The 27,112-nt window shown below is 30.9% G+C and overlaps 2 protein-coding genes across 2 annotated transcripts; both read left to right on the forward strand.

Annotated features, from left to right (window-relative positions):
- The first annotated feature begins 1,394 nt into the window (after positions 1–1,394).
- On the forward strand, positions 1,395–2,921 carry LOC133030298 (uncharacterized). Its single transcript, XM_061102906.1, has 2 exons — positions 1,395–1,754; positions 2,749–2,921. Exons 1-2 carry the CDS (start codon positions 1,503–1,505, stop codon positions 2,836–2,838), a joined length of 342 nt encoding a protein of 113 aa, XP_060958889.1. The 5' UTR covers positions 1,395–1,502; the 3' UTR covers positions 2,839–2,921.
- A 12,913-nt stretch (positions 2,922–15,834) lies between these two features.
- On the forward strand, positions 15,835–19,505 carry LOC115700524 (transcription activator GLK1). Its single transcript, XM_030628073.2, has 6 exons — positions 15,835–16,738; positions 16,959–17,099; positions 17,828–18,226; positions 18,318–18,374; positions 18,546–18,668; positions 18,955–19,505. The coding sequence occupies exons 1-6, from the start codon at positions 16,133–16,135 to the stop codon at positions 19,102–19,104; spliced, it is 1,476 nt and encodes a 491-aa protein (XP_030483933.2). The 5' UTR covers positions 15,835–16,132; the 3' UTR covers positions 19,105–19,505.
- The last annotated feature ends 7,607 nt before the right edge of the window (positions 19,506–27,112 follow it).

Below are 27,112 nucleotides of genomic sequence, written 5' to 3' on the forward strand. Positions count from 1 at the left end.
CGTAAAATTAATAATTTTATTCTAACTTGTAATACATATATAAATATTATATTTATTTAAAAATAATTCTATTATGATATGTTATTATTGTTACATTGATATTTTTTGGTGTTTTGAATTTTTTCTAGTGTAACTCTATTTAGTTATAATCTCATAATTAGAATATAATTTTCTTAATTTCAAGTGTATTCTTGAATAAAGGTTCTACTGTAATTTAATTTATATATGATACTCATGATAATCACAAAATATTTATGGTGTAAGGCTACTAACTGTATGTACAAACATTAATTACAATTTTTTATTATAATTTTTTTAGTTAATTTTTATACTCAAAATTATATGTTGAAATAATTTTTTTCATAGCGGTATTTTTTATAATAATAATATTATTCTTATAAATTTTAAAAAAAAATTAAATAGTCTACAGTACTGAAAATAGAATTTCCGATATTCTATTTTACACTGTGTTAAAAAACTCTAAACCTATTTTCTATATTGTAAAATATTTAAAAATTTATAGACATGATATTGTAAGTATAACAAATATTGTTGTAAAAAATATTTTTAAAAAAATATTTTAATTTATATTCTTAAACACAAAAATTAACTAAAAATTTATAATAATAAAAAAAAGAGATAGCTACTTAATATATATATAATAATTTTTTTAAAAAAAAATATATGTATGTATACATATATAAATGAACCCAAATTTGGGTTGATGGTGAATTATTGAAAAGGGTAGGAATTTGGATTTTTTTTTTAATGTTATATACATGTCTATGTCTGTGTGTGAGAATGGGGACCTTGATGGCTCTTCGAAAGTGACCTATTGATATTAATATAGATTAGATTCCTATTTGTAACATAGTAATCTAATCACTTTCACCGGCAACATTGCAACATCAATTATTGCCATTTTGGGACCCCATTATATAAATTTATATATTGATACATAAATATATGTGTGCATTAGTGGGTCCATCTGAAGCCATGTGGTACAACAAGGCATCTAATTTTCTCACACTATATAACTACAAATATTAATTACTCAATTTTCCATTCTCATACCTGATCTTATTTCTTTAGATTTAAATTTAAATAAATAAGAGAAATTTTTACACTAAAAATCTAAAATGATAAATTTATTACATTAATACCTATACACGGCTAAACCAACTTTTTTACACATCTTTTATATTTTATTACTATTTTACCACATGCACACACAATTCAACATTTTTTGACACGTGATTGATTGATTGATGCATTACATCAATCACTCTATACATCATTTCTCTCTTTTTTCTCTTCTTTTTCCTTTTATTTTCTATTTCTTTTTCAGTTTTTTTTTTTTAAAAAAAATAATAACCTTCATAGCTAACACTTCCCTCTTCACAATCACAACTCCATTTTCACTCTTCTTTTTGTTCTTCAATTTTTTTTTCAACTCCCATCAACCGTTTTCTCTCTTTTTATTTTTCTCTTAATATATAAATATGGTTGTAACTTATTCTTCATCAACTCCTTCCCTTGTTCAAAAAAAAATTTCTAAAATGGAGTTGAAATCTTTAGCTAATAGAAACAAGGGTAAACGACATGTTGTTGAGGATGATGACTCTAATTTTGCTCCATTGTCGAAACGTGGGCGAGCTCTTCCAAAGAAGAAATCAAAGGTGGCAGCCCATGAAAAAATTCCTCAAGATGATGCTAAAAAAAATGATCAAGATGGAGTTGGTCTTCAGTATAAGGTTTGATTTTAGTTTCTTTTTGGTTTCGCCCCTATTTAAAATTTGTTTGTATTTGCCATTTGTGTGTCTTGTGTTTTTCGATTTTACTATTCTAGGTTTTTTATTTTAGCATTTCGTTTGGTTTTTTAGGGCTACTATTTTTTTAGTTTAATTTATTTGTTCTTTTTATGGGTTTTTCATTTTCGTTTGTTTAGTCTTAAAAACTGTTTCATTTTGTTGTCTTTTTTTTTTTTTTTGTGTTTTTGTTTTTCCGTATGTTTTATTCTTTTTCATTTCAGTTTTTTCATTTGATCTATTCTAAGTTTGTATTAGTTTTTTCACAGTTTTTTAATAGTGTAAACACGTTCTGTATCTATTTTTTTGGAAATATGTTTTTGTCTAGTTGTTTCCTATCCATTTGTATATCATCAATGGGTAACAATTTAATTTATCATGGATGTTGATGTTCAAAGAGTTTTTTCTGTATTTTAGTTTGTTTACAGTTATTTTGTAGTTTTATTATAGTTTTGCTACTTGCATATTATATAAACTATATTAAAACGATAATGCAACTATAATGCAACCAAAACAAAAAATAAACAGACTTATACGTAACGTGTTGTCCCTTAATTCAAATTTGCTCTTCTTATTCTGTTTTTTTAAAAATATATTCCACATTGGAAACCAATAATCAACCAAAATGCAACTATATATAACGTAGATCTATTATTCTTGAGATTTTTTTTTAAAAAAATTTCACATCATACCTTGTTTTGGATTAGGGGGGAGCTCTAGATCTATTTGTTACAGATCTACATTTCATGAATCCGGATTTCGATATTAGGGGGAGTTGTTTTGATCGAATAAAACCGAAAATAATTGTGTAATTTTAGTTTCTTCCCAGTTTTTCTGGTTTTTTTTCGTAAATTTCTATTTAGATCATTGCAGGTCTTCTTTTCCAGTTGATTTCGCCGGAATTAATGGTTGTATTTTCTTCGTTTTGGTTTCATTTTAGTTGTTTTGCGGTTTTGAAACGATCAAGGTATGTCAGCTTCATTGTTCGCTCCGTGCAGCTAAAGGTTTAGTGCATGTGGTATTTTTGTAAATATTTGTATGTGGACTGTATAAATGTTTAATGGGCCGGCCCATAGTATTTTTGTAATTTTTTTTCCTTTTTTGTATTTTTCTGTTTTTTTCCCTAAATAAGATAGCTTTTGTAACACTCTTTTTCCTAAAAAAAAATATTAAACACAAAAATAAAAGTAATTTTTTTTAAAAAAAAAATAAAAATTGATGGTATTTAGTAATATTTTTTAATCACAACAATAAAATTGAAATTTTTATTTTTAAATTTGTATTTTTGAAAAATAAAAATGTGTTTTATAATCATTTTTGTTTTTTAATTTTAAAAACAAAAAATAAAAGTGTGTTCTGTAAATTTTATTTTTATTTTCATTTCATTTGTTGATTTTGTTTGTCTGGGCCAGAGCTAAGGCTGGATCTAGGATCCGAGTCCAGCGTTGATGCCGAGTCCAGGGTCAGGGGCTAGGTTTGGGATTCGGGTCAGGGTCGGGGTCTAGGCTTTGGGTCCAAGGTCTGAGTCTGGGTCGGGGTCGGGGTCTGGGGTTCAGGTTGAGGTCGGGATTGGGGATGGGTCCACATCCGGGTTGAGTCCAGTGCCAAATTTGGGTCTAAGGTTCGGGGTCAGGGTTGGGGTCGAGGTCAAGGTTAGGGTCCAGGGTCTTGGTTGAGGACAGGGTAGGGGTCGAGTCCAAGGTATAGGTTCGAGGTCCTGGTCTGGGTCAAGCATTGGGTTTAGGGTCCAGGTCAGGGCTGAGGACCAGAGCCTAAACAGGGGTCAAGTTTGGGTCCGAGGTTTGGGGTCCTAAGCCAGGGTCTGGGTTCGGGGTCCAAGTCTGGGTTTAGGTCAAGGTCGAGGCTGGGGTCCTGGCCTGAGACTAGGGCTAGGATCCATGGTTCGGGTTTGTGTAACACCCTACTAGATTAAGCGTGTTATCATAATTTTTACTATTGTGCACACCTTTACTAATCAAAGGGTTTATTGTAATTTTTTATAATACTAGACTGATATTGACAATAGAAAAGATATCATAAACTTACCGTTATATCCTTTTTAAGTCAATATCACTTAGTTAATCTTAGATCAATTGATCTCAATCTTGAGATGGTTAAGCTTTAATTTAGCCTAATTGTATTATTCGAGTTCTTTGACTTATTCGTTACTCGTTTACCCGTCGGACTAGAGAACTCGGGGGTGCAATTGAGTTTGAATTTTAATCAAAGATATGGAATCTATAAATTTTATAAATACTAGTAAAATAATAGTTTTCTTAGAGCATGGCTAAACGAGTTAATGGTGGAGCACTTATTTCAGTAATTATAATAGTTTACTGAAATATTATTTACAAGGAGCTAAGTGTTTTAAGGGTAAAATACATCGAAGAGTAAAATAATAAATATATGCAAACTATATGTAGAGAATCATTAGTTATTTAGATTGAAACAATAGATAATTATAACGTATCTATAATTAGTATATAGAGCGTTCAATATAATTAAGAGTATAATTCCAAATTTACAGTGGAATCAAGAGGAATTAATTAGTTGAAAAATTTACTCAGTAAATTTCAAATCTAGTATTGAGAACTTGATTTTGTAGGCCCATAGTCTCAAGATTATTTGAGATAATTTTGACTTACTCTAATTATGAACTAATAAATTAAGAGATGAACTACTTGTATTAATTATATCAATAATTTACAAGAAATATTTCTGTAAATATTATTTTATATTGTTAAAGAGTGCAATTTATTTATAGTTAAATAATAATAAAATTGATTATTTTGTTGATGCGACAATAGTAATTTTAAATTTATTGGAGATTTAAAATATAAGTTCATGGTGTTCAGATCATCTCTATATCACATTATTCAGAGAATTGTTTAATATGATGATTGATTATTTTAAAAAAGAATTAATTTCGTTAAATAATCTTTGAGGGTAAAATAATAATTTGTATTTTTTATTTTCCCCTTTTTTCTTATATTTTTTCTACATTTTTGTTTTCTCACCAAAATCTAATTAAAGTGTATACAGTATTCAAAATCGGAATAAATTAATAGAGAAATATAACGAAATAAATGAAAAATAATCGGAATCAATATTTGTAATATGTTATTTACTAAAAAAATTTGAAAATGGAATAGTAATGATTTATCTTGTTTACTTTATTAGGAAACGTAATCGGAATGGTTAAAGTGACTAAATTGCCCTTTTGAGTTAAACTATATTATATGGTAGTTATATTGTAAGATATATTTTAAAGGACAAAATTGTCATTGTATCTTTAATGTTAAAAAATAAAATAAAAATCATTAAAATCTATTGGCATTCCTTACAAAATTGGTGGGAGAAGTTCTCCCTTTCTTTTCTCCCTTATTTAATCAAGTTTTCCATTTTCTAATTTTAATAATGTAAGTAAACAAATGTAAAAAAAATGATTATCTTACTATTAATTCGCATTATTTATTAGTAAAAAAACAAATAATAATAATAAGTAAACATACCATTAGTTTTTAGAATCATTCTTCTTTTAGAAAAAAAAAAAATAAACAAATAATAATAATATATTTTGTGTGAATAAAAGCTTAATGACACAATGATTATATTATTTAACTCAGAGTAAATTAATAAGTATACATTATTTAAAATTGATTTTTTTATTAAATTATATTTTTTATGAATGTATTTTATTGCTTAATAAATGTGATGATAGTATTTATGTCAGCTTAAAATAATGCAAATAATAAAACTAATCATATATAAAAAGTATAGGAAACAAAAGAGGAGAGTGACAATAAATTCCCAATCTCTAATATTCTATAAAGAATTATTTATTATTTTTTGATAATATCATAAACAATAATGTCATTTTTGACTCATAGACAAATTATTGTTTGTTAATCAAATAAAGAAAGAAAAAAAGGTAGTACTTCAAAAAATAAGAATATAAATTAAATGTTAGTTTATAACGTGTTTATTTTTGTCATTTTTATAAATAATTAATTAATTTATAAGAAGTAAAAATTATTTTTTTAAAATAATTATATAAATGAACTATCAATTAGTAATTTTCACTCCTAACAAAAGAATAAGTAGTGAATTTAATTAACTAAACAGTTTAATAATTCTCAAAGAAAAAAAAATTATTGGGTACATTCTTTTTCACTTTAGATACATTCTCTTCTATTTGAGATACATACTAAAAACACTTGAGGCTAGCTCAAGTGAACATAGAGAGTGTGTGTTGGAGGTATTGGGTTCGAGTGCCAAATTATGTATGGTTGTAATATATAAATGCTTAAATAAAAAAAATAATAATAAAGAAAAAGAGATACATACTAAAAAAATAAAACTAGTAAAGTTACAAAAGTATCCCTTAAATATTAATATTATATAAAAAATTACAACAAATAAATATAAATTAATTTTTTGAACATATAAACTGTAGAAATCGGTTACAAAACCTATTGCTAGAGGTCAAAAAATTAAAAAGTAATTTCGTTAACTATTTTTATACGGACTAAATAAGCCCATATATATGTATGTATATAACATTTTTCAATAGAAAAAACTTGTAACAGCTAGGTGGTTTTGATTAGTTGGTAGGTCCAAACTGATCGTAGGTTGGGTGCTTGGGCTTAATATGTTAGAGCAAGTGCAAGGAGGTACTAAACTTTGGATTTGGTGTGTGTAATCCCTCCAACGTAACAGCAAATGATACATCATATATGCCGTGTGGCTACAGTGCACGGCATATATGCTGTGGTACTGTAGCTACGACATTCTTGTTTGTTTTTTTTTTTTGTAATAATTATTATTATTTAATTTATATTTATAAATATTGATATTATCATTTGTATTTATAAGATTAAACATATTAATTCTACAATGTACTTTTTTAAAATAGATCCATGGATGCATTCTTATTTGTTGCATCTAAGAAAATTTTTTAGCTTAATTTTTATATAGTCGTTTACGTTATAGCTATTTAAGATATCTAATAAAATTTTGAGAAATTTAAAAAAGTTTAACACGCCGATAATAAGGTTCAAACAATCTGTTGCACGCAAAACTCTTTTATTTTATAGATGCGTGAAATAGACTGTTTCAACTCTGTACATTCTAGTTATTTAAGATATCCTGCAAAATTTCGAAAAAATTCAAAAAAAAAAAATGTAACAAGCCGAAATAAAATTCAAATTGTCTGTTGTACGAGTGACTCTTTTATTTGAAAGGGTGTATTGTAAAAATACCTTTTAAATTATAGTGTGTAAATTTAAATGTGAATACTATAATTATTTTTATTTTATTACAAAATTAATATAGTAATAAGTAATATTTTTTAGTGTAATTTGTGGTGTTGTGGTTGGAGTAGAAATAATTTTTGACACTAAATTTAGTGATAGTACAACACCAAATTTGATGAGCTCCTTGGAGATGCTCTTAGGCTCAGTTACTTAAACAATTGTACTCAGTCTAACTCTAAGGACACTACTACGACTACTCATTAATGGCCTCCATCATCATCTACGTACTTTTCCACGCAAATGTTAAGTTTTTCATGAAAATTTAAGGGAAACACAAAAGTAGTATTTTCTAAAATTTAAACAACAATTTTATCTTTAATTTCATCAAAAAAAAAATAATTAAAATGTGTAAATGGACGTGTCTCGGATCCCATGGCAGAAGAAAAAAAATGGTAATAAAAATAATAAGTTGTTTTTTTTGTAAAAAAAAAAAAGCATGCATAAATAAAAAAAAGTTTAGAGAAATAGAAGAAGTCGGTAAACAACCATACCACTAGTGGGTAAATGCCCACTTTATTACATTATGAGTTACAAAATTATAAGATTTACTAAAACTAGAGAAAATACAACTAACAAACAAGAGAGAGATTCTATTACAAAAAAGAGGCATAGTTCTCAAGCGCCTAATGAGACTCCTTCCCGTTAAGTGTATTGACTAAGGCCGACTTTCATCCTTGCTCGACAGGTCGGTCTTGTTGTCAAGCTCCCTTCTGCCTTTGCTCTTGAGGGCCAATCTCCATCTGGCCTGAGGAAACCTTTGCACGCCTCCGTTACCTTTTGGGAGGCCTACGTCCCATAGAAGCTGTCTACCTAAGACTGTCCCTTGGCCCGTAGGTCCTGTGCTTTCGCGCATCTTTCCCCTGCCACTATTAGTAAGGTTTTCAAAAGGTAGCTTACTTGCTTACTTGTTAGAGGAAGGTCTTGAAGAGTATGACTAAACTAATAGTTTAGGGTAGGGGGCGCTAACGAGCAAGAAAAGGCCCCAACTTATAGATAGGCTAAGGCGCCTTTACTAGTATTCTAATAGTTGGCGAGGCGCTTCTTTCTCAAAGTCAATACTACCCTAGTCGCTCTTCACAATATTAAACTTGCAATCGTTCCTCTTAGCTACATCCAAAGCCAAGCAGCAGGCATCTGCTTCACAAAGTATCAGAAAACTCTAACCGTGCCATTTGAACCCAAACCACCATGCCAAGATAGTTTCTCGCTACCACAGCAATACACATACTTTCTAATCCTACTTTCACATCATAATTCAAGTCAATCCTGAGGAGGAGGATGTCAGACATCCAACAAACTCGAAGTAGGACTAGGGAAAAGATAAGTGTTGACCGAGGTTTTCGGCAACCAATAAAATATTATAAGATTATAGAGCTGTAAGAAAATTAGAGAAGGATTTTTATGTGGTTGGGGCGTTAATGAGCCTTAGTCCACGAGTCTATCTTATTTATGGATGTATTTAATACAGAGAATGAATTTGGTGAGTGTTTCACTCCTGTACATACAGAGAATGTTCTTGGTGAGTATTTACTCTTCTTGCTCTTGTGCAACCCAAGATTCTCGACCCCATTTAATGAGCTTTGAGGGGGTATTTATAGTGTTTTTGGTGGGGTGATCCCCAGAACTATTGTACAAGTGTATCTGTAAGTATCCATAAAGTTGGGCATTCCCAATGAATATACCATGAGTAATGCATGGTCAAATCCCTAGGTGTTGTAGGGCTTTTATGTGGAATGTCCTTATTGTCTTTTGACTGATGTGACTCTTCACAGTGTAGCCGTCGATAGACTTAAATGATCATTACTTTGTAGCTGCAGGTTGGGGGTTGTGCCGTCAGACTTTATTGCGTGTAGCAGTCCCAAGACGCTTCCTCCCATGCGGCATTAAATGCGACTTGATTGCTCAGGGGAAGCCTGACACCTTGCGGAGATGCCTTAGCGTTACTTGGGCTTTCGGGAGCGTATGGGGCTCCCTATGCCTTCTCCGGGAGGCATGTCCCGGATGCTGCCTTATTACATAAAGACTTAGCAAATAGTTTGAATGATAAGTTGTTTGATCCACGTGTCCTTGTCTGGTTGGTCCACATATATTGGGCAAAATCAGGGGCAACAATAAGCATGATGATCAGTATAAGATATATGAATAGAGTCAATAAACTATTTCACATTATCTAACTTATTATTTGTGTATCTTATCATTTCGGACCTGCCCAATGGTGTCGACAACAATTGAAGCATAAAGAAAAGCTTCATCTGCATTAATACCTTGGAATTTTAAGTCCCAAATAAATTTAATCCAGTCCTACATACGAATGCCAGTACCACAGATAGGAAAGATACCCCAAGGTGAAGACCACCATAAATGAAAGCCAAGTTGCAGGAGAGAAAAATGTGTTCCATAGATTCCTTTTCAACCTCACGAATAGGACAACCCGCATCATTAATATGGAATCTCTTGTTGAGCACAGATCGAACTAGGAGCATGTTAGACAGCATACACCACTAAAGGACCTTATGGTGCTCTAATATTTTACTATTCTACAACTTGTTCCATGGAGAAAGGGCAACCTCATAGTGAGGAGCCCTTTGCATTTGTTGGATAAGGTAGGCCGATTTGTACGAGAAATGACCATCGCTTTTCGAAGTCCAAACCCATTTATCTTTACCCTAATCAGAGGTTCTACCTCCTTTTAAGATAGCAGAAATAGTCTCTTTATCAAAAATGCTATTTAACTTATGGGTATTCCAATCACCACTATTTGATAGAAGATCAACCACTTTGCTAAACTCAGTGGTAAGAGCCATTAGATTTCTAGAAGAACTCTTTACTATGAGAGACCTAAGGATCCTCCCAAATAATAGTATCCCTTCCATCAATTACCATTTTACAAGCTTCTTTCTTAAAAATAAATTTAGCTTTTACCACATTTTTCTAAGATCACATTTTTCCAAAATAATAAGTTGGTTGAAAAGCGTATTTATATTTTTTTTTTGAGATATATGACTCACTAACCATCATAAATATATGTTCGAAAATGATTTGGAGTCTACAAAAATACAGCTTATTTTTTGATGGTCGATAAAAAATAGGGTAAATTACAGTAAAACTTTCAAAAAATTCAAAACTTTAACTTTAGTTGCAACTAGAGCCCAAAATCTATTTTTTAGCAGAAAAACCCTTAAAATTCGTGTTTAGTTAGTAATTTAATATTTCCATCAATTTTTGGATGTTAAGTACCATGTTAGCAAGTCTACGTGTACATCTACGTGGACAACGTGTACACATGGCACAATTTTATTGGTCCATGTAAATAATTTTAAAAAAAATAAAAGAAATAAAAAAAATTAAATTAAAAACTAAAAATGAAAAACTCTAATTTTAGGAACCTAATATTTAGAGACCTAATTCTTTATCCTTCTCCTCACTCAGCCGCACTATCCCACTAAGTTCCTCACAATGTTGTTGAAAGAGCTTAGAAGGATGATGTAGTTTCTAGTAACCAATTTCACCGAAATGAGTTACAGCTTCCTTCACAGAGACAAAGTATCAATCTCCCCATCCTCCTTAAAGCCTTATCAGTCTCAGAGCAGTTTTTCCTATCTAACTTCATTCTCGGTGATTCTCTAACCACCCCTTGGCCAGATCGACTCTGGAATCAAACCCCATGATGCAGAAAACTCCAACTTGAATTCTCTCTCTCCCGCCCCCCCCCCCCCTCTCTCTCTCTCTCTCTCTCTCTCTCTCTCTCTCTCTCTCTTTGCATTAGGTCGGCCCAACGTCAGAGATTTGTCTCTGTCCATCCACTGCCAAAATGAAAGCCACGAATGGCTTCCCTATCGCCCCAACATTTCATGAAACTGACACTACGAGAAATGTTACTTTTATCGGTGCATTTTTGTTGGCAAAAGTAGGGATAACACACCAGTAAGCTTTTTCCAGCGCAGCCTGTAACGCCCTAAAGATTAGGCACGCTACAGTGACTTTCTAAGTATAGTGCACACCTATGCTCATTAAAGAGTTTTCTCGAAAATCATGATAAATTAAAATTTTGATTTATCTTTAAACTTTTATAAACATATACATATATTCACACAAAATTAAAATCTCGTTTTTACACTATACATTCATATACAAAATAACTTTTACAAACATGTCGCACATCGACTACAAATTGAAGCCCAAGTTGTCGCAAGACCGAACCCTCCAAGTCCCATCGTCTCGACATGTACAATCGTCCCCAAGCTCTAAACTCACTGTTGTTCAGCTTTGGCCTTTCTTTACCTACACATGAAAGCAATATTTATGAGTCAATAAAGTCAGTAAGAAAAGCATATAACATACAATATATATGTATTACCAACTTGTATTTAGGTGCCCATACACCTATCCACAAGCCTTATCAGATGAGTAAGAATGTTCAATAACTAAGGTACAACCATTGTACCACAGGCACTACATACTGCTACTGTACTAGTGTTGGTAAGGTTTGCACCGTACCTCGAGTACCACTAAGTGTTGTACCACACACACTACGTACTTAACCATACTAGTGTTGGTAACACCGTATTGTACCCGTTAAACATCATACACTGTACCAATGCACTCAGTACTACAACCGCACTAGTGTTGGCAGCATACATATCACATAATCAGCATGCATATATTGCACATACACATATTCATATATAAATACATTCTATGCTAGTCTTACCTCGTCTCTGAATTCAAGTGTATCGGTCGACTTGAACGAAAAATCACGCGTTGAATGGATACCCTATGTCACATTCACGTAAATGGGAAAACAACTTGCTAAAACTCCTTTTCGGGAATCTAAACACAAAATCAAAAGTTTTTCTATCATTAACTAGCATGTTAATACCCTAATTATCGATAAAACACAAAAATTAAGGCTCTGAAAACTACCCAAAATGGTAAACCGAATTTCCCAAATGGATAACCTGTTTTGGGGTCTCGCCCAGTGAAATAATTAGCCGGTTCTACAGCTCCAGCAGAACTAGTAAACCGAATCATAGCAAAAATCCCAAAAAACTTCACGACTCTCTCAAATCAAACCCAAATTCTACCAAACTTTCGAGACTACCTAAAATAACACCCAACAATAATTTTCAAACAAGAACAACAACAAAATTGCACAAAATTTAAAAACACCATTATAGAGCCAAAGTCAAACTTGCTCAACCACACACCAAACCAGTAAAACCATCTCTAGTCACTCGATTTCTACTCAACTAAATCCCAGAAATCAAACTATAACAAAACCTAATTTGAACAGTAGAAAAAACTAAAAATTACATGCTTAAACCTTAAGAAAACATTAAATAAAATATAAATAATGAAGTCTAGGGTTTACCTCAAGATTACACCACCCAAATCCCTTGAATCCTTGAAGAAGAACACCTAAGAAGCATGAAGAATTGTTGGATTCTTCCTAGTAGGGCCGAGAGAGAGAGAGAGAGAGAGAGAGAGAGAGAGAGAGAGAGAGAGAGAGAGAGAGAGAGAGAGAGAGAGAGAGAGAGAGAGAGAAGGGTAGAATTTCTAATATTTGTCTTTTATTCCTAATTGAATTAATCCTACAATAATAAAAGATTAAGTAGTTTTATCTCTTAATGGAAAGTGATCACATGTCACTAAAAGAACAAGCCACCTCATCCTCAAGGTCAAAATACGAAAATTGCCCTCACTTAAGTGTTTAAATACTAAAATGGTTTCGGGGTAAAATGGTCCAATACCATAACCCCTGCCTAACTCTGATATTCCAAATACCACATATGTTCATCCCACTAAGAAATAAGTTATACACTCACTCATGTGACTATAATGGCCATCGATTACATTTTCCATCGTCGCCGAGCAAAAAAAAAAAATTGATGCTAGTGAATGAGGGAGGAATGTCATTATTAGTTTAGTCTTATTCTATATCTCATTTTCTATTAAAAATTGATTTTGTATTTAAGTTTGAATAGATGGTCTGTATGACTTTAATACCTATAATTAGAAATGAGTGTTGGGAATGCAACCAAAGTCCCACATTAGCTAAGAATGAGAAGAATTATGGATATATAAGGATGGACACTATTCTATTAGTATAAGGTCTTTTGGAAAGGTGCCCAAAACAAAATTGTGAGGAGGACTTATTAGGTCCCACAAGGTGGAAGAATATGGGGCTAATAATGAAAAATGATGAATGTTAGATATTATTTTAATATTTTATTAACTTAATAAATTTATTAATGAATAAATTTAATTTTGTTACTAATATTTTTTTATTATTTTTAAATATGTATTTTATAATATTAATTAAAGGATTATTTATAAGTATTATTGGAGAACTATTTTATAATATTAATTAAAGGATTATTTATAATTGATATTGAAAGTTAAATTTTTCACCACTTAAATTATAGATTTTACATATATGATACGGCGTTAGCTGGGGTCTCGACAATATTGATGGATCGAGTAAATTATGAAAAATGGTTTCGGGCACACAGCATTGTAATTTCGGAAAGAATGACGTTTAATACTATCAATCATATATATGTTCTATACATATTACATAATGCCAACGTGTGAACACAAATCCGTACCCATTTTTTTCAACGCCCTTTGTTTTCGTTAAAAGTTCGTTCCATTTATGTATAATAATTCAAACCATAATATAAATCCCAGCCTAGGCCCCTACCTTTAGTACTGCTTATATATATAAATATGTAGTTATATATACATATTTAGCTTGTTTAGAACTTAGCTGAAAAGGATTTGATTAGATTAAATTGGATTATACTGAGACTAATTTTATGTTTAGTTTAAGAATAAATTTATTATTATATTTATTTAGTTTTCTTAAAAAAAAAAAAGAAAACTTAAATTAAAATAAAAATATATAATAATAAATAAATTCTCAGTAAAAATAATAAAAAATAATTAAATTGTGAAATAAAATAAAATAATATATCATATATAATTAAATATATATCATAAATATATAATAAATAATTTATTATATTTATATTTAATAAATAATTACAATAATAAAATAAAATATTTAAATAATATAAAATTATTTATACTAAATAATAATTTAACCACTAATTTAATACAAATATTAATTTTCTAAAATAATACTATAATTTTTCTAGTAATTTATAAAAAAAAAATATAATTTTATTATTATAATATTTCTCTTAGAAACAATTTAAGTAATTATTATTTTAAATTTTGAAAGTTTATGTGTGATATTTTAAAATTTTATATTTTTACTAATTTTAATGAATAAATTTTTAATAAAAAATCTATAAAATAAGTTTATAATATTTTTTTTATTAAAATTCTTATTAAATTTAAAATATAATAACAAAATCAAAATTAAAAAAAAATCTCACTTGTATGGGATTATTCTATCTGGATGGGATAAATAATAGATTCATATAAATAAAATTAATTAGATTAATTATCTAGTCCAATCTTAGTTAAAATTACATTATATACCCACTTTACTTTATTTGTTTTTATTTTTACCTTTATTTTTATATTCTTTAAAATATACTTATTTTTATAAATGATGTCCCCATTATACTCTTTAAATTAATATAATCATGTGTTGTACTTAAGTAGAGAACAAGAATATATTAGACAACTTATTTATAAAAGTAAGTAGATTTTAATAAAATGTAATATAAGAATATTTTTGATAAAATATAATATAAGAATATTTTTGATTAATGAGATATATATTATTCAACTTATGCCTCAATCCTACATGCCAAATAGCCCACATATATATACATGTGTGCGTACATATTTTCTCTGCTGTACTCTTTTTTTCTTTCTCTTCTTTTTTTGGGTTTTTGTTACTTTCTCTCCACCTTTAAGAAAACCATATAAATAAATAAATATATATATACATACCTATATATCACTTTAAATGCTCCCAGCTAACCTTCATTAATTAATTACTTCTTTTCCTTAAAAAACCAAAATAACCTACTCAAACAGAAAGCTACATAAATTAGAACTCGACTCCGAATTATAACAACAATTTGAAAAGCAAGATTTTGTCCCATAAATTAGAATTAGCCCTTAATAAGCTAAGTATTAAATGTGTTTATATCGATCTTGAAGATGAAGTTGAAATAACTTCAAAAAATGCTTAACTACTTTAGTTGACCTGTGATTCAAAATTACATATCATTTTACGTAAAAACAAACATATTTTTTTTAAAATAAAAAAAAAAAAAGATAATTACAAAATTAAAATAATACAAATATATTATCTGTCACTTAGAAAATTCCAAAGGTCAATTGGGTTCACCCACATGAATATTGAATACTATCACTTTCTTTCTTTTCCTTTTTTTTTATATATATATTTTATTCATTTTATTTAATTATCACTGTACAATAGATAAACATGAACTTATTAATTATAACAAATATTATTATTATTATATATAAATGCATTATATATCAATCCAGTTCCAATAATCCAAACCCTACTGATGTCTGACATAAATGGGACCTCATTTCTCTCTCTCCCTTTTTAGTTCAAAATAATAATAAAACTCATTCAATTTTTTTCAAAATAAAAAGCTCACGAGCACATTTTGTATATGATTTTCTAAACCTTCAAAAAAAGGTCATCCACGGAAAATTATATATGCAAAGTAGAGAGAGCAGACCCAAACAAAAAACCAAAAACATAAAACAAATCTCTCAGAGATCTCAACACTCAATTGTGGTTCATATTAATTCTCTTCATTATATAGTCCCACTCTGTAAAACAAAAATAAAAAAGACCACCAACACCTCCATTATATAACACCTATTTGTCTCTTTATAACACTATACTATACTCTTCTCTCCTCCCACGGCCATCTCCCATAAATCAATATTAACATAATAAATATAAAATTTTATTAATAATAATACAAAGCATATATAGAAGAAAATTAAGTGTTAGTATATTTGGGGGAGGAAGAAGAGGTGTATATGATTATTGGAATGCTTGCCGTGTCATCGTTAAGGGACACTTACAAAGATGAAAACCAAGGAGGAGAGGCCATGGAGACCAGTAATCATATCAACTTTTCAATCAACGGTGGAGATGGATTCCCGGATTTCGCCGACTGCATCGATTTCGACGATCTTTTCATCGGTATCAATGTCGACGGAGATGTTTTACCCGACTTGGAGATGGACCCAGAAATCCTCGCCGATTTCTCAGCCGAGGATTATAACTCCGACGACATGAACACGTCACCCCTTTCGGCCGAGAAATCCGCTGATATTGACGATAACAACGTTAGTAGTATTAATAGCGCAATAACAAGCACTACCACTACGACTACTACGACAACTCATGCCGAAGAGGAAGAAAATTATAATAATAATAATAGAAAAATCAAATCTACCACTGCGGAGATTGAAGATGACAAGGATTCGGGTTCCGGGTCGGGTTCGGTAACGGGTGGGGACGTTGCGTCTGCGAATAATAATAAGGAAGCTTCCGATAATAAAGGAGGAGGGAAAAAGTCCTCTTCCTCAACAACGGCTCAGTCCAAGAATAATAACTCTCAAGGGAAGCGAAAAGTTAAGGTAAAGAAAATAAAGTACAAAGTAACTTAACAAAGTAGTTTTTATGTGTGAGTTCTATTGGGATCTGTGGCTTTTTAGGTTTTACAAGTTTCAATGTGGGTTTTGGGATGATCGAGGGTAACGTTATTATTAGAAAGAGCTGATTTATGTTATGTGTATCCTTAAATTGTGTCTGTATATGTATATATATATATATAATATTATATGTATTATTGTATAGGTGGATTGGACACCAGAGTTGCACAGAAGGTTCGTACAGGCAGTGGAGCAGCTTGGAGTGGATAAGGCAGTGCCTTCACGGATTTTAGAACTCATGGGAATTGATTGTCTCACTCGACATAACATAGCCAGCCACCTTCAGGTAATTAAAACCCAATTAATTAATTAGTTAATAACAATAATATTATTAATTTATTAGGATTCAGTTTCTTATTATTAATTATTATTTTATTATTTTCATTTTACTTCTCAAAGAATGTAGAATAGTTTAGTACTTTAATATACTCTTTTGTATATGCATTTTATAATCTTTAGAGAACTATAACTTCTTTTTTTAATATTTAAAAAATTCGTCACAGACTATTCTAGATTTTTTTTTCACAACACTGTTTAAAGACGAAAGAATAAACAAATCAATACTTATATGTTACATCGATCGTATGAAACGTGAGGAAAACGCCCAAAAAATAGAAGTGTCTCACTGTATCGGTATATATATAATAATAATACTGAAACCGTAAATTAATCTTATCTTCTAATAATTATTAACACCTCATATGCAGTTTTCGAGATTTCCTTTTATCAAAATTCCAAAAATTAATGTTAAATAGTTTAAACGTCTCGTCAAAGAAGCAGTAGCAAAATACCAAATCATTACCTAAGACGGGTAGCTTCTTCTACTTAACATATATATGTGTATTTTATATATTATATATATAATTCTAGCTGAAGAAAAGCCTTGATAAATAAATGGGTATCTTTTATACGTACAAAGATCATTAAATTAGGAGTTACTGTATGTATACAGTAGCAATTAATAATATACAGATGATGACCATGTGATTTGGTGGTGTGATGTTTGGTACACAGAAATATCGTTCGCATCGGAAACATTTGCTGGCACGTGAGGCCGAGGCAGCAAGCTGGAGCCAGAGGAGGCAAATGTTTGGGGCAGCGCCTGGTGGTGGAGGCGGTGCAGTCGCCGGAAAGAGAGACGTCAGCCCTTGGGCGGTTGCACCCACCATGGGGTTCCCACAACAAGCAGTAGTACCACAACCACCACCAGTACCCATGCACCCACACTTCAGACCCTTACACGTGTGGGGTCATCCAACCGTTGACCAATCTCTAATGCACGTGTGGCCGCCTAAACACTTACCTCATTCCCCTTCTCATCATCCTCCTCCTCCTCCGCCAGCCTGGCAACCAGCAGTCCCCACTCCTCCACCACTACACGACCCTTCTTACTGGCACTCTCACCCCCACCGAGTAACTAACTAACTATATATTCAAAATCTCACTCTCATTTTCAGCCAATATTTTTATTATTATTTTACCGAATTATTATTTGTAATGGTAGGTTCCGAGTGCATTAACCCCAGGAACGCCTTGCTTTCCACAACCAATGGCTACGCCGGTAAATATATATATACTTTCGTTACTGTCAACTTTCCTTTTGGTTTGTTTGTTTTGGCACCTTTCATAGTGTCCTTATCTTCACGAGCATATATAAATATGTGTATATATAATATATTGTTCTGGTTTCGTTTGAGAAATTATAATATACTGTTATGTGATAATAATGCAGAGATTTAGCACACCAGCTGTCCCAGGTATCCCACCAGGCCATGCCATGTATAAAGTAGATGCCGGCATTGGTAATCTCACCCCTGGACAATCAGGCCCGCACCCTCTTTTCGACTTTCATCCGGTCAGTCTCAATATAATGTATATATTTTTATATATTGAATGACAGCATTGTTTTTTTTTTCTAAGGTTAATTACATTATTAGTCATCGTAGTGTCAAATTATTGAAGGTATTGACTCAAAAGCAAAAATTGTGATGAATATAATTGTTTTTTTTTTGGCAAAATTTTGACACTTTTTATAGTTCGTGCATTGGAGATGAATTAAAATAATTATAACATATACAATAATATAATACAATGTACGTATAAATTGAAAATATATACTGATAATATATATTTTGTTTCAGTCAAAAGAGAGTGTAGATGAAGCTATTGGAGATGTTTTAGCGAAACCATGGCTGCCACTTCCTTTGGGCCTAAAACCTCCCTCAATGGATAGTGTGATGGGGGAACTTCAACGACAAGGAGTCCCTAGAATTCCACCCTCATGTGCTTGATTATTGATCAACCAGCCCACAAATAACATATATATATTATTATTATTGGAAAATAATATATGTGTGTGAGCGTGTGCTATTTTAATCAAGCTGATGTCCAGGGAAACCCTAAATTTGACGACATGTCCTTTCCTATATATCAAATCTAATCTACCAATCCTTTTTTTAGGGAGATATCGATCATGATATCTCTCTTTCTAGAAACCATTATTTCTCATATAAATATATATATATATATATATATATATATCTATATAATTAATCAGTACGAACGGCTTCGATCGATCATTAGCTTTGTCCATATAATCAATTATGTGTGATGAGTTATAAACTGAATTATTTTTTGTAATGGTCGATAGATATGAGTACTAATAAGAGATTAAGTATAATTTTTTTTTATATTCCTCAAAGAAACAATTACAAACACCAATGACTAACTCGATTAATTAATTAATTACTAACTATACAAAAGTTTCCCATCCTTCTCCTATCTGTAGAAGAAATTTTCTTTGTATAACAATGTAAAATACTGTTACAAACAGTATGCACAATATAGTGTGAAAAGTTTTCTTCACTGTTATCACTTTGTGGTTCCATAAGGCTTCATGTATAGCTTTCCTACATTGTAGTGAAAATTAGTACACTGTAGTGAAAATTATGTACATGAATACTTTCCGTTTGAATTGACTCACTTTAAATCAAGAAGGCCATGTTGGAATAAACAGTTAATTCTGTTATTAGTTAGTTGTGACTGTGTTAGTTGTTAGTTATTTTGTTGGTTGTAACTGATCTGTATATAAACCAGTGTACATTTCTCATTCAATAACAATATCTTTTGGTTCATCTTTTTCAGTCTTTCTTTCTCTCCTTCTTCTTCCTTTTCTTTCTTAGTTACTCTGTTTTCTTCATAAACTATTATTCATGGCTAGAAGGTTCAACATGGTATCAGAGCGGGAGTTTTCTCCTCTGGTTGCAAACATGGCAACGATTGGAAACAACTCAGCCAACAATCAAGCAGATCCAGCTGTTCATGGAGCTCAGCCTAATTCCAGATCACGAACCAATCAAAATTCTCAAGATATATCGAATGACCATAATTTTCTTCTTTGGAAGCAACAAAATCTTGCTGCCATCAAGGGAAATCGATTACTCAGATATATCAAAGAACCTCTACTAGATGAATGCTTGACCAATGAGGATCGTGCTGCCAACAGAATCAATCCTGGTTATGTCGATTGGGAAATTCAAGATCAACTCCTCGTGTCATGGTTGTTATCTTCCATGACTGAAAGTTTACTCACAAGGATGGTTGGTTGTAACACCTCACATCAGATCTGGACAGCACTCGAGAAACACTTTACATTACAAGTCTCGTCCAAAATTCTGGAATTTCGAACCAAGTTGCAGAACCTAAAGAAAGGCTCACTAACTCTCAACGATTATCTTCTCAAAGTGAAGCAAACTGTGGAGAAGTTCTCAGTGATCGTGATCATGTTGGAGCTATCTTCAAGGGTCTTCCAAGTGAATACGACAATATTCGTCATCTCCTCTAACACTCGCATTGAAAACTATACTGTTGGAGAAATCGAGGCTCTACTTTTAGCATCTGAAGCAAGAATCAAACAATCGGGGAAAGAAATTGATTTGAGTGCCAATATTGTCACTGGTGAGGAAGATTCAGCAATGGAAGCAAATTAATCTGCCTGTTAGCAATAAAATTTGAAATTTCTCCTTTCTCTGTTTGTGCTACATGTTGTCTTGGAAAAATACATAAGTTTTCTTTCCCAAAAGCTTCCACCACTGTCATTTTTGAACCATTACAACTAGTAGTTTAAAATCTTATTTAGGGACCCTCACACAAAGTTTCTCACAATGGCTATAAATACTATATACATTTTGTTGATGTTTTCTCTAGATTTACTTGGTTATATCTACTAAAGAATAAATCAGATGCCTTTAAAATTTTTTCTTAACTTTAAAAAGGAAGCTGAATTACAACTTGGTAAATCTATTAAAACTCTACAAATTGATTGGGGGTGAATAATTTTCTACTTATCTCACTGACTTGGCCGAACGAAAGCACAGACACATTTTTGAAAATGGTCTTGCTTTATCGACCCAAGCTTCCCTACCCCTTAAGTTCTGGGATGAAGCTTTCAGGTCTGCTGTGTATATACACAACAGACTACCTACATCTGTTCTTCATAATAAATCACCCTTAGAGGTTCTCTTCAATAAACAGCAAGATTATACCACATTTAAAACCTTTGGGTGCGAGAGTTTTCTCAATATTAGGCCATACAATAAGCACAAAATTGATTTCAGATCTACACCTTGCACCTTTCTAGGTTATAGTCTCAATCATAAGGGATATAAATATCTCGATTCTAATGGAAGACTTTACATCTCCAGAGATGTAGTCTTTGATGAATTTTCCTTTCCTTATTATGAGACCATTGTGGACCATGATTCACCTGATTTACCTCAGGTTATTCACACTCCTATATCTACCTTGATTCCCAAATGCTCACATTACGGTCAGCCTTACACTCTTTCTGATCTTGTGCATTCACATCACATCAGTACTAATCAAAGGATTGATTAGCATGTTTCAATAGATACCACTAATCTAACTTGTGCTACTAACAGTGGGCCTCCAAGCCAACCTTCGATCTTTGTTACAGGTGAATCATCAAGGCAAGGTGCTATTTTTGTAGAGCACACACATCCTCATCTCACAATAGTTTCTGGCTTCCCAAGGTCCTCATTTTAACCTCAACAGCCAACAAATAATGATGTTACTGAACAGGTCATCACATCTGGAACTGGTGTTGACACAGCAGCCACTAAAACCATTGTTGCAACAAGTGCCACTGCTTCTGATGGCACTGCTACTGATGCTGCTGTTCTAACTCCAACTACTGATGCTAGCATGGTCCAGGCTCCTACAAATGACAGGTTTTACTAATGCCCCTAATAAAGCCAACAACCATCAGATGAAAACCAGATCCAAGTCTAGAATCCACAAACCCAAAGTGTTCTTGATTTCCAAACTGCCTTCCAATATTCAGGAAGCCCTACTTCATGAACAATGGAACAAAGCCATGAGAGATGAGATTCTTGCCCTAATAATATATATATATATAAAAAAAAAAAAAAGCTATGTTCTGGTTAAGCTTCCTGCAGGAAAGACAGCCATTGACTACAAATGGGTTTATATGCTAAAAAAAACCTTGATAACACAGTATACTAGCATAAGGCAAGACTTGTTGCTAAAGGGTTTCAACAGCAAGCAAGCTTTGATTACACTGAAACTTTCAATCCAGTAGTCAAATTTGTCACCATTAGGGTGGTCTTAGTTCTTGCTTTGTCAAAAGGTTGGACAATTAGGCAACTACAACAACGCATTCTTAAATGGAGATTTACAAGAAGACGTTTATATGACCCAACCACAAGGCTTTGAAATTCCTGGTCAATTTCATCTGGTTTGCAAGCTCAATAAGGCTTTGTATGGCCTAAAGCAGGCACCTCGTGCATGGTTTGAGAAGCTACATCACAGTCTTGTTTCACTTGGCTTTACACCTTCAAAATCTGATCACTCTCTCTTCATCAATCAATCTGCTGAATTGACCATCCTAGTACTGATATATGTTGATGATATTTTAGTCACAGAGAGTGATTTTATGGCTGTTACTCAACTCATCTCTACCCTTCACAATCAGTTTTCATTGAAAGATTTAGGCACTTTGAATTTTTTTTGGGCATTGAAGTGCATACAACAGATTGTGGTTTGCTCCTATGTCAAGCAAAGTATGCAATGGACCTTCTACAAAAAGCACAAATGACTGGAGCCAAGTCTGCTCCAACACCTATGACCAGTGGGCTTCGTTTGTCAACTCAACAGGGGGATCCAGTAGTAGATGTTGAGATGTATCGATCAATAGCTGGGGCCTTGCAATACCTCACAATTACCAGACCTGAGTTATCCTTTAGTGTTAATAAGGTCTGTCAGATAATGCAAAATCCTCTCACCACTCATTGGATGGCTGTCAAACGAATCTTAAGATACATAAGTGGCACACTTGAACTAGGTTTGCATCTCACAAAACCTCTGTCCCTTGACCTGACTGCATACTGTGATGCTAACTAGGCATCAAATCCAGATGATAGGAGAAGTACAACTGGTTTTGCTATATTCTTTGGTTCGAATCTGATTGCTTGAAGAAGTAAGAAATAACCAACAATTTCGAGATCCAGCACAGAGGCTGAGTACAGAAGTGTAGCCAATGTTACTACTGAACTAACTTAGTTACATTATCTGTTTTATGAACTTGGGATTCAAATGTCACAACCTCCAACCATTTGGTGTGACAACATGAGTACTGTTTTACTCACTCAAAATCCTATACTACATGCTAGAACTAAACACATAGAACTTGATTTGTATTTTGTTAGAGAGAAAGTGATGAACAAAATGGTTCAAATCAAGCATGTCACAACTTATGATCAACTAGTTGATGGTCTGACCAAAGCCATTTCCAGCCAGAGATTCTTAGATTTCAAAAACAAACTCAAAATTAAAGACCTTTCAATTATGAGTTTGAGCGGGAGCGTTGGAATAAACAGTTAATTCTGTTGTATTCTGTTATTAGTTAGTTGTGACTGTGTTAGTTGTTAGTCATTCTGTTTGTTGTAACTGATCTGTATATAAACCAGTGTACACTTCTCATTTAATAACAATATCTTTCTGTTCATCTTTTTCAGTCTTTCTTTCTCTCCTTCTTCTTCCTTTTCTTTCTTGATTACTCTGTTTTCTTCATGAACTATTGTTAATGGCTAGAAGGTTCAACAGGCCAGTATCTGAATACTCAAGCCTCTAAAGCCTATCCCAATTTGAGCACTATAACAGCACTCAAAAAAAATGTTGACTTGATTCTTCCTTTTCTCCGCAAATCAAACAATCAGCATCATTGTTTTGCTCGCAACTCTTGTTTTTGGTTAGGTTGTGGTTTTGTAGAAAGGTCAGCTCCTGCTTCTCTTCAAACTCTTATTAATGCCAATTTGGCAGTTTAATGGATTGAAGCTTTTCAAAAAAAAAAAATCAACATCATTGGTGATTCCAGCCATTTTGTTTAACCGAACTCTTATAGCAAAGCCTTCCTTTAAGAGTTAGCCAAAGAATTATTTTGTGCTTTGGAATACTAAGCCTCTCACAAATCAAAGAATATCTCTAATTAACATGCTGGGAATTATTCAATTTATCACACATATCAGCAATTGTATACTGATAGTTCTAGAATTGCACCTGTTTAATTCTATTTTTAATCTAGTTCTTCGTGCTGACCGATTTTCTCCCATACTAGCTAGCATTCAAGGGAGCTTTATATACTCCTACCAATCCTTCCCTTTTATAAATATAGAATTAATTCATTTCACCCATAAATTACTTTTTTTAGATGAAATTTTTCAAACATGCTTACCTATTGCTCCTATATTCCGAAGAGAAATATCTTTAAAACCTAGCCCACCACTTCTCCTTACCTATTGCATTATGCATTCTCCTCTTTTTATATTAGAATTGAACATTTTAGTGTTCTCCTCTGCATTAATACACACTACTATAAATTTGGATTTTAGAGGTAGTTTTTTAAGGCATTTCAACGTTAATTTTGGTGAATTTACTACCGATACTGATCCAGACGATGTTGTAGGGCTAAAAACAACTAACGCTAAATGTTACCTTATGGCGTCAATTATTATCAAAGAATCGACGCTATATATACACTATGGCATCGGTTATATACAAATAATCGACGCCATATGCACATATAACCGATGTTAAAAGCTTAAAAACTGACGCCAAATCATTAATAATTAATTTTTTTCAGTTAAAAACTTATTATAAATCAAGAAATTTAATTTATTTAAATTATATATTTTAATTTATAATAAATATTATTTAATTTAAATTTAAAGTAAATATTTTTTTTTAAAAGCTAAATTAGCTAATATACTTAAATTAATTTTATGATTAGCTAATATATTTAAATTAATTTTATGATTAGCTAATACATTTAAATTAATTTAATATAAGTAATTAAAAAAAAATTACAATTATATATTACACAATATTGTAAAATTAGTCCAAGTGTTAACAAGTTAATAAATCTAATTACAAGTTAACCTAAAAAAATAAGCTAGGAAAGAAAAATTCTTAAAAATTTCAGCATCAATCGTCCAAGCCTTCGTGAATCACTACCAACAATCGTTCTATCCATTATCCCTGTAATGGTAACAATTCAATTTTTAGATTGTATGTCTGCTTTTCTCCAAACTGTAAAAAGAAATAAAAATTTATATTAGTTTATATATAGAAATATTTGCACTAATAACTATTATTATTAAATTATTTAAGAATTTACCCTTACCTATTTTAATACTCACAATTTAGGCATTTCTTTTTTATAGGTATACCAATGTATATTTATTGCTTCTCTCTCTTAAACTCTGCCTACATGCTAGCTTTTTTTTTTTTCTTTTCTAGACGGTAGCTTTTTTTTTTTTTAATAAAAATCTTATTTTTTCAAAATAACAGTAAACTAGGTTGATCAAATATTTTTTTTTTTACATTCTATTCTTTTTTTTATTATTATTTTACATTCTTTTTTGTTTTTTAATCTAATTAGTAGTTTTAGAAAAAAATAATTATATGTATCAACGTGAATTGTATTTATGAAATTTTCTTAGACCATTTTATTGTTTTCAATACCGCTACACGCCTACTAAAATTAAAAATTAACCATATGTTTTTCTTTTACATTTTATTGACTCTCCTAGTTGATATACAATCAGATTTTTTTAAAAAAAAAAAAAAATTATGTGAATAAACGACACAAATTGTTATTATTCTCACTTTCTTTATTTTTTTTTATTTCAAAAGTTTTTTCAGCCACGCAATTTATTATTTGGACACAAAAATTACACTATTATAATCTATTTTTTAAAGTGATCATTTTGACATGTTAGAAGCATATATTTTTCTGCTACAAAAAAAAAATGACTAAAATTAAAAGTTAGACTAAGGTTTCTTAAACAACAAAATAACACACTATAATTTAAAATCTAAACAAGAAATTATAAGTCTCCTCCAATATTTATCTTCTTACTTTTTTTTTCCTTTTTGTTTACTTCTTCTTTTTCTGACATTATTATCTTCTTCATTTATTTATTAATTTGTTTTTTTGAAAAAATCTTCTTCATTTATTATTATTTTTTTTATTATTCTTTTTCTCTAAATTTATTATTTCTCTTAATTTTTTTTTATTTTTCCTCTAACATTTAGATATCTCTCTTACATTTTAGTATGTGTTAAAAGAAACTTTTTTGTTCCTTTTTTATATTTTGTAACAAAAAGTAATAAAATTTAAAATTTAATAAACTTTAACATATCAAGTAACATCATAACTTAACTTAAAGTCTTTTATTATTTTGTATTTAAAAGTTAAAATATAGTATACTAATAATAAATTTATTTAATAAAAAGAATTTAATATGTTAATAAAAAAACTTATAAAGTTACCAAATAGTATCTAAAACATAATAGAATTAGTTACAATATGAAAATTATTATATATATTAATTTTAAAGTTGTCTGATCAAAATAAGCAACCAAATGTGTATGAGAAAAAAATTATCTTGAATTAATTTTTTTCTAATAAAAAGTAACTAATTGATATATTATTTACATCAAAAGCAACCAAAAGGTTGCTTTTTTTAAAATTTGCAAAACACTAAAATTTCTGGAAGCGAGATTTTTTTATTTTTTTCAATTTTTCGGTAATTATTTTATATTTCGGTATTTATGCTGACGTGGCAATCGGTATTTGTGCAAATAATTTTCTTAAAGGTATTTTTATAAATAAAATCAATTTTAGGTATAATATTGAAAAAACCCCTTATATATATTATTATTTGCTCATATAATAAATACGATAATTAATAATTAAAA

The sequence above is a fragment of the Cannabis sativa genome, chromosome 8, assembly GCF_029168945.1.
Source record: "Cannabis sativa cultivar Pink pepper isolate KNU-18-1 chromosome 8, ASM2916894v1, whole genome shotgun sequence".
NCBI classification, from domain to species: domain Eukaryota; kingdom Viridiplantae; phylum Streptophyta; class Magnoliopsida; order Rosales; family Cannabaceae; genus Cannabis; species Cannabis sativa.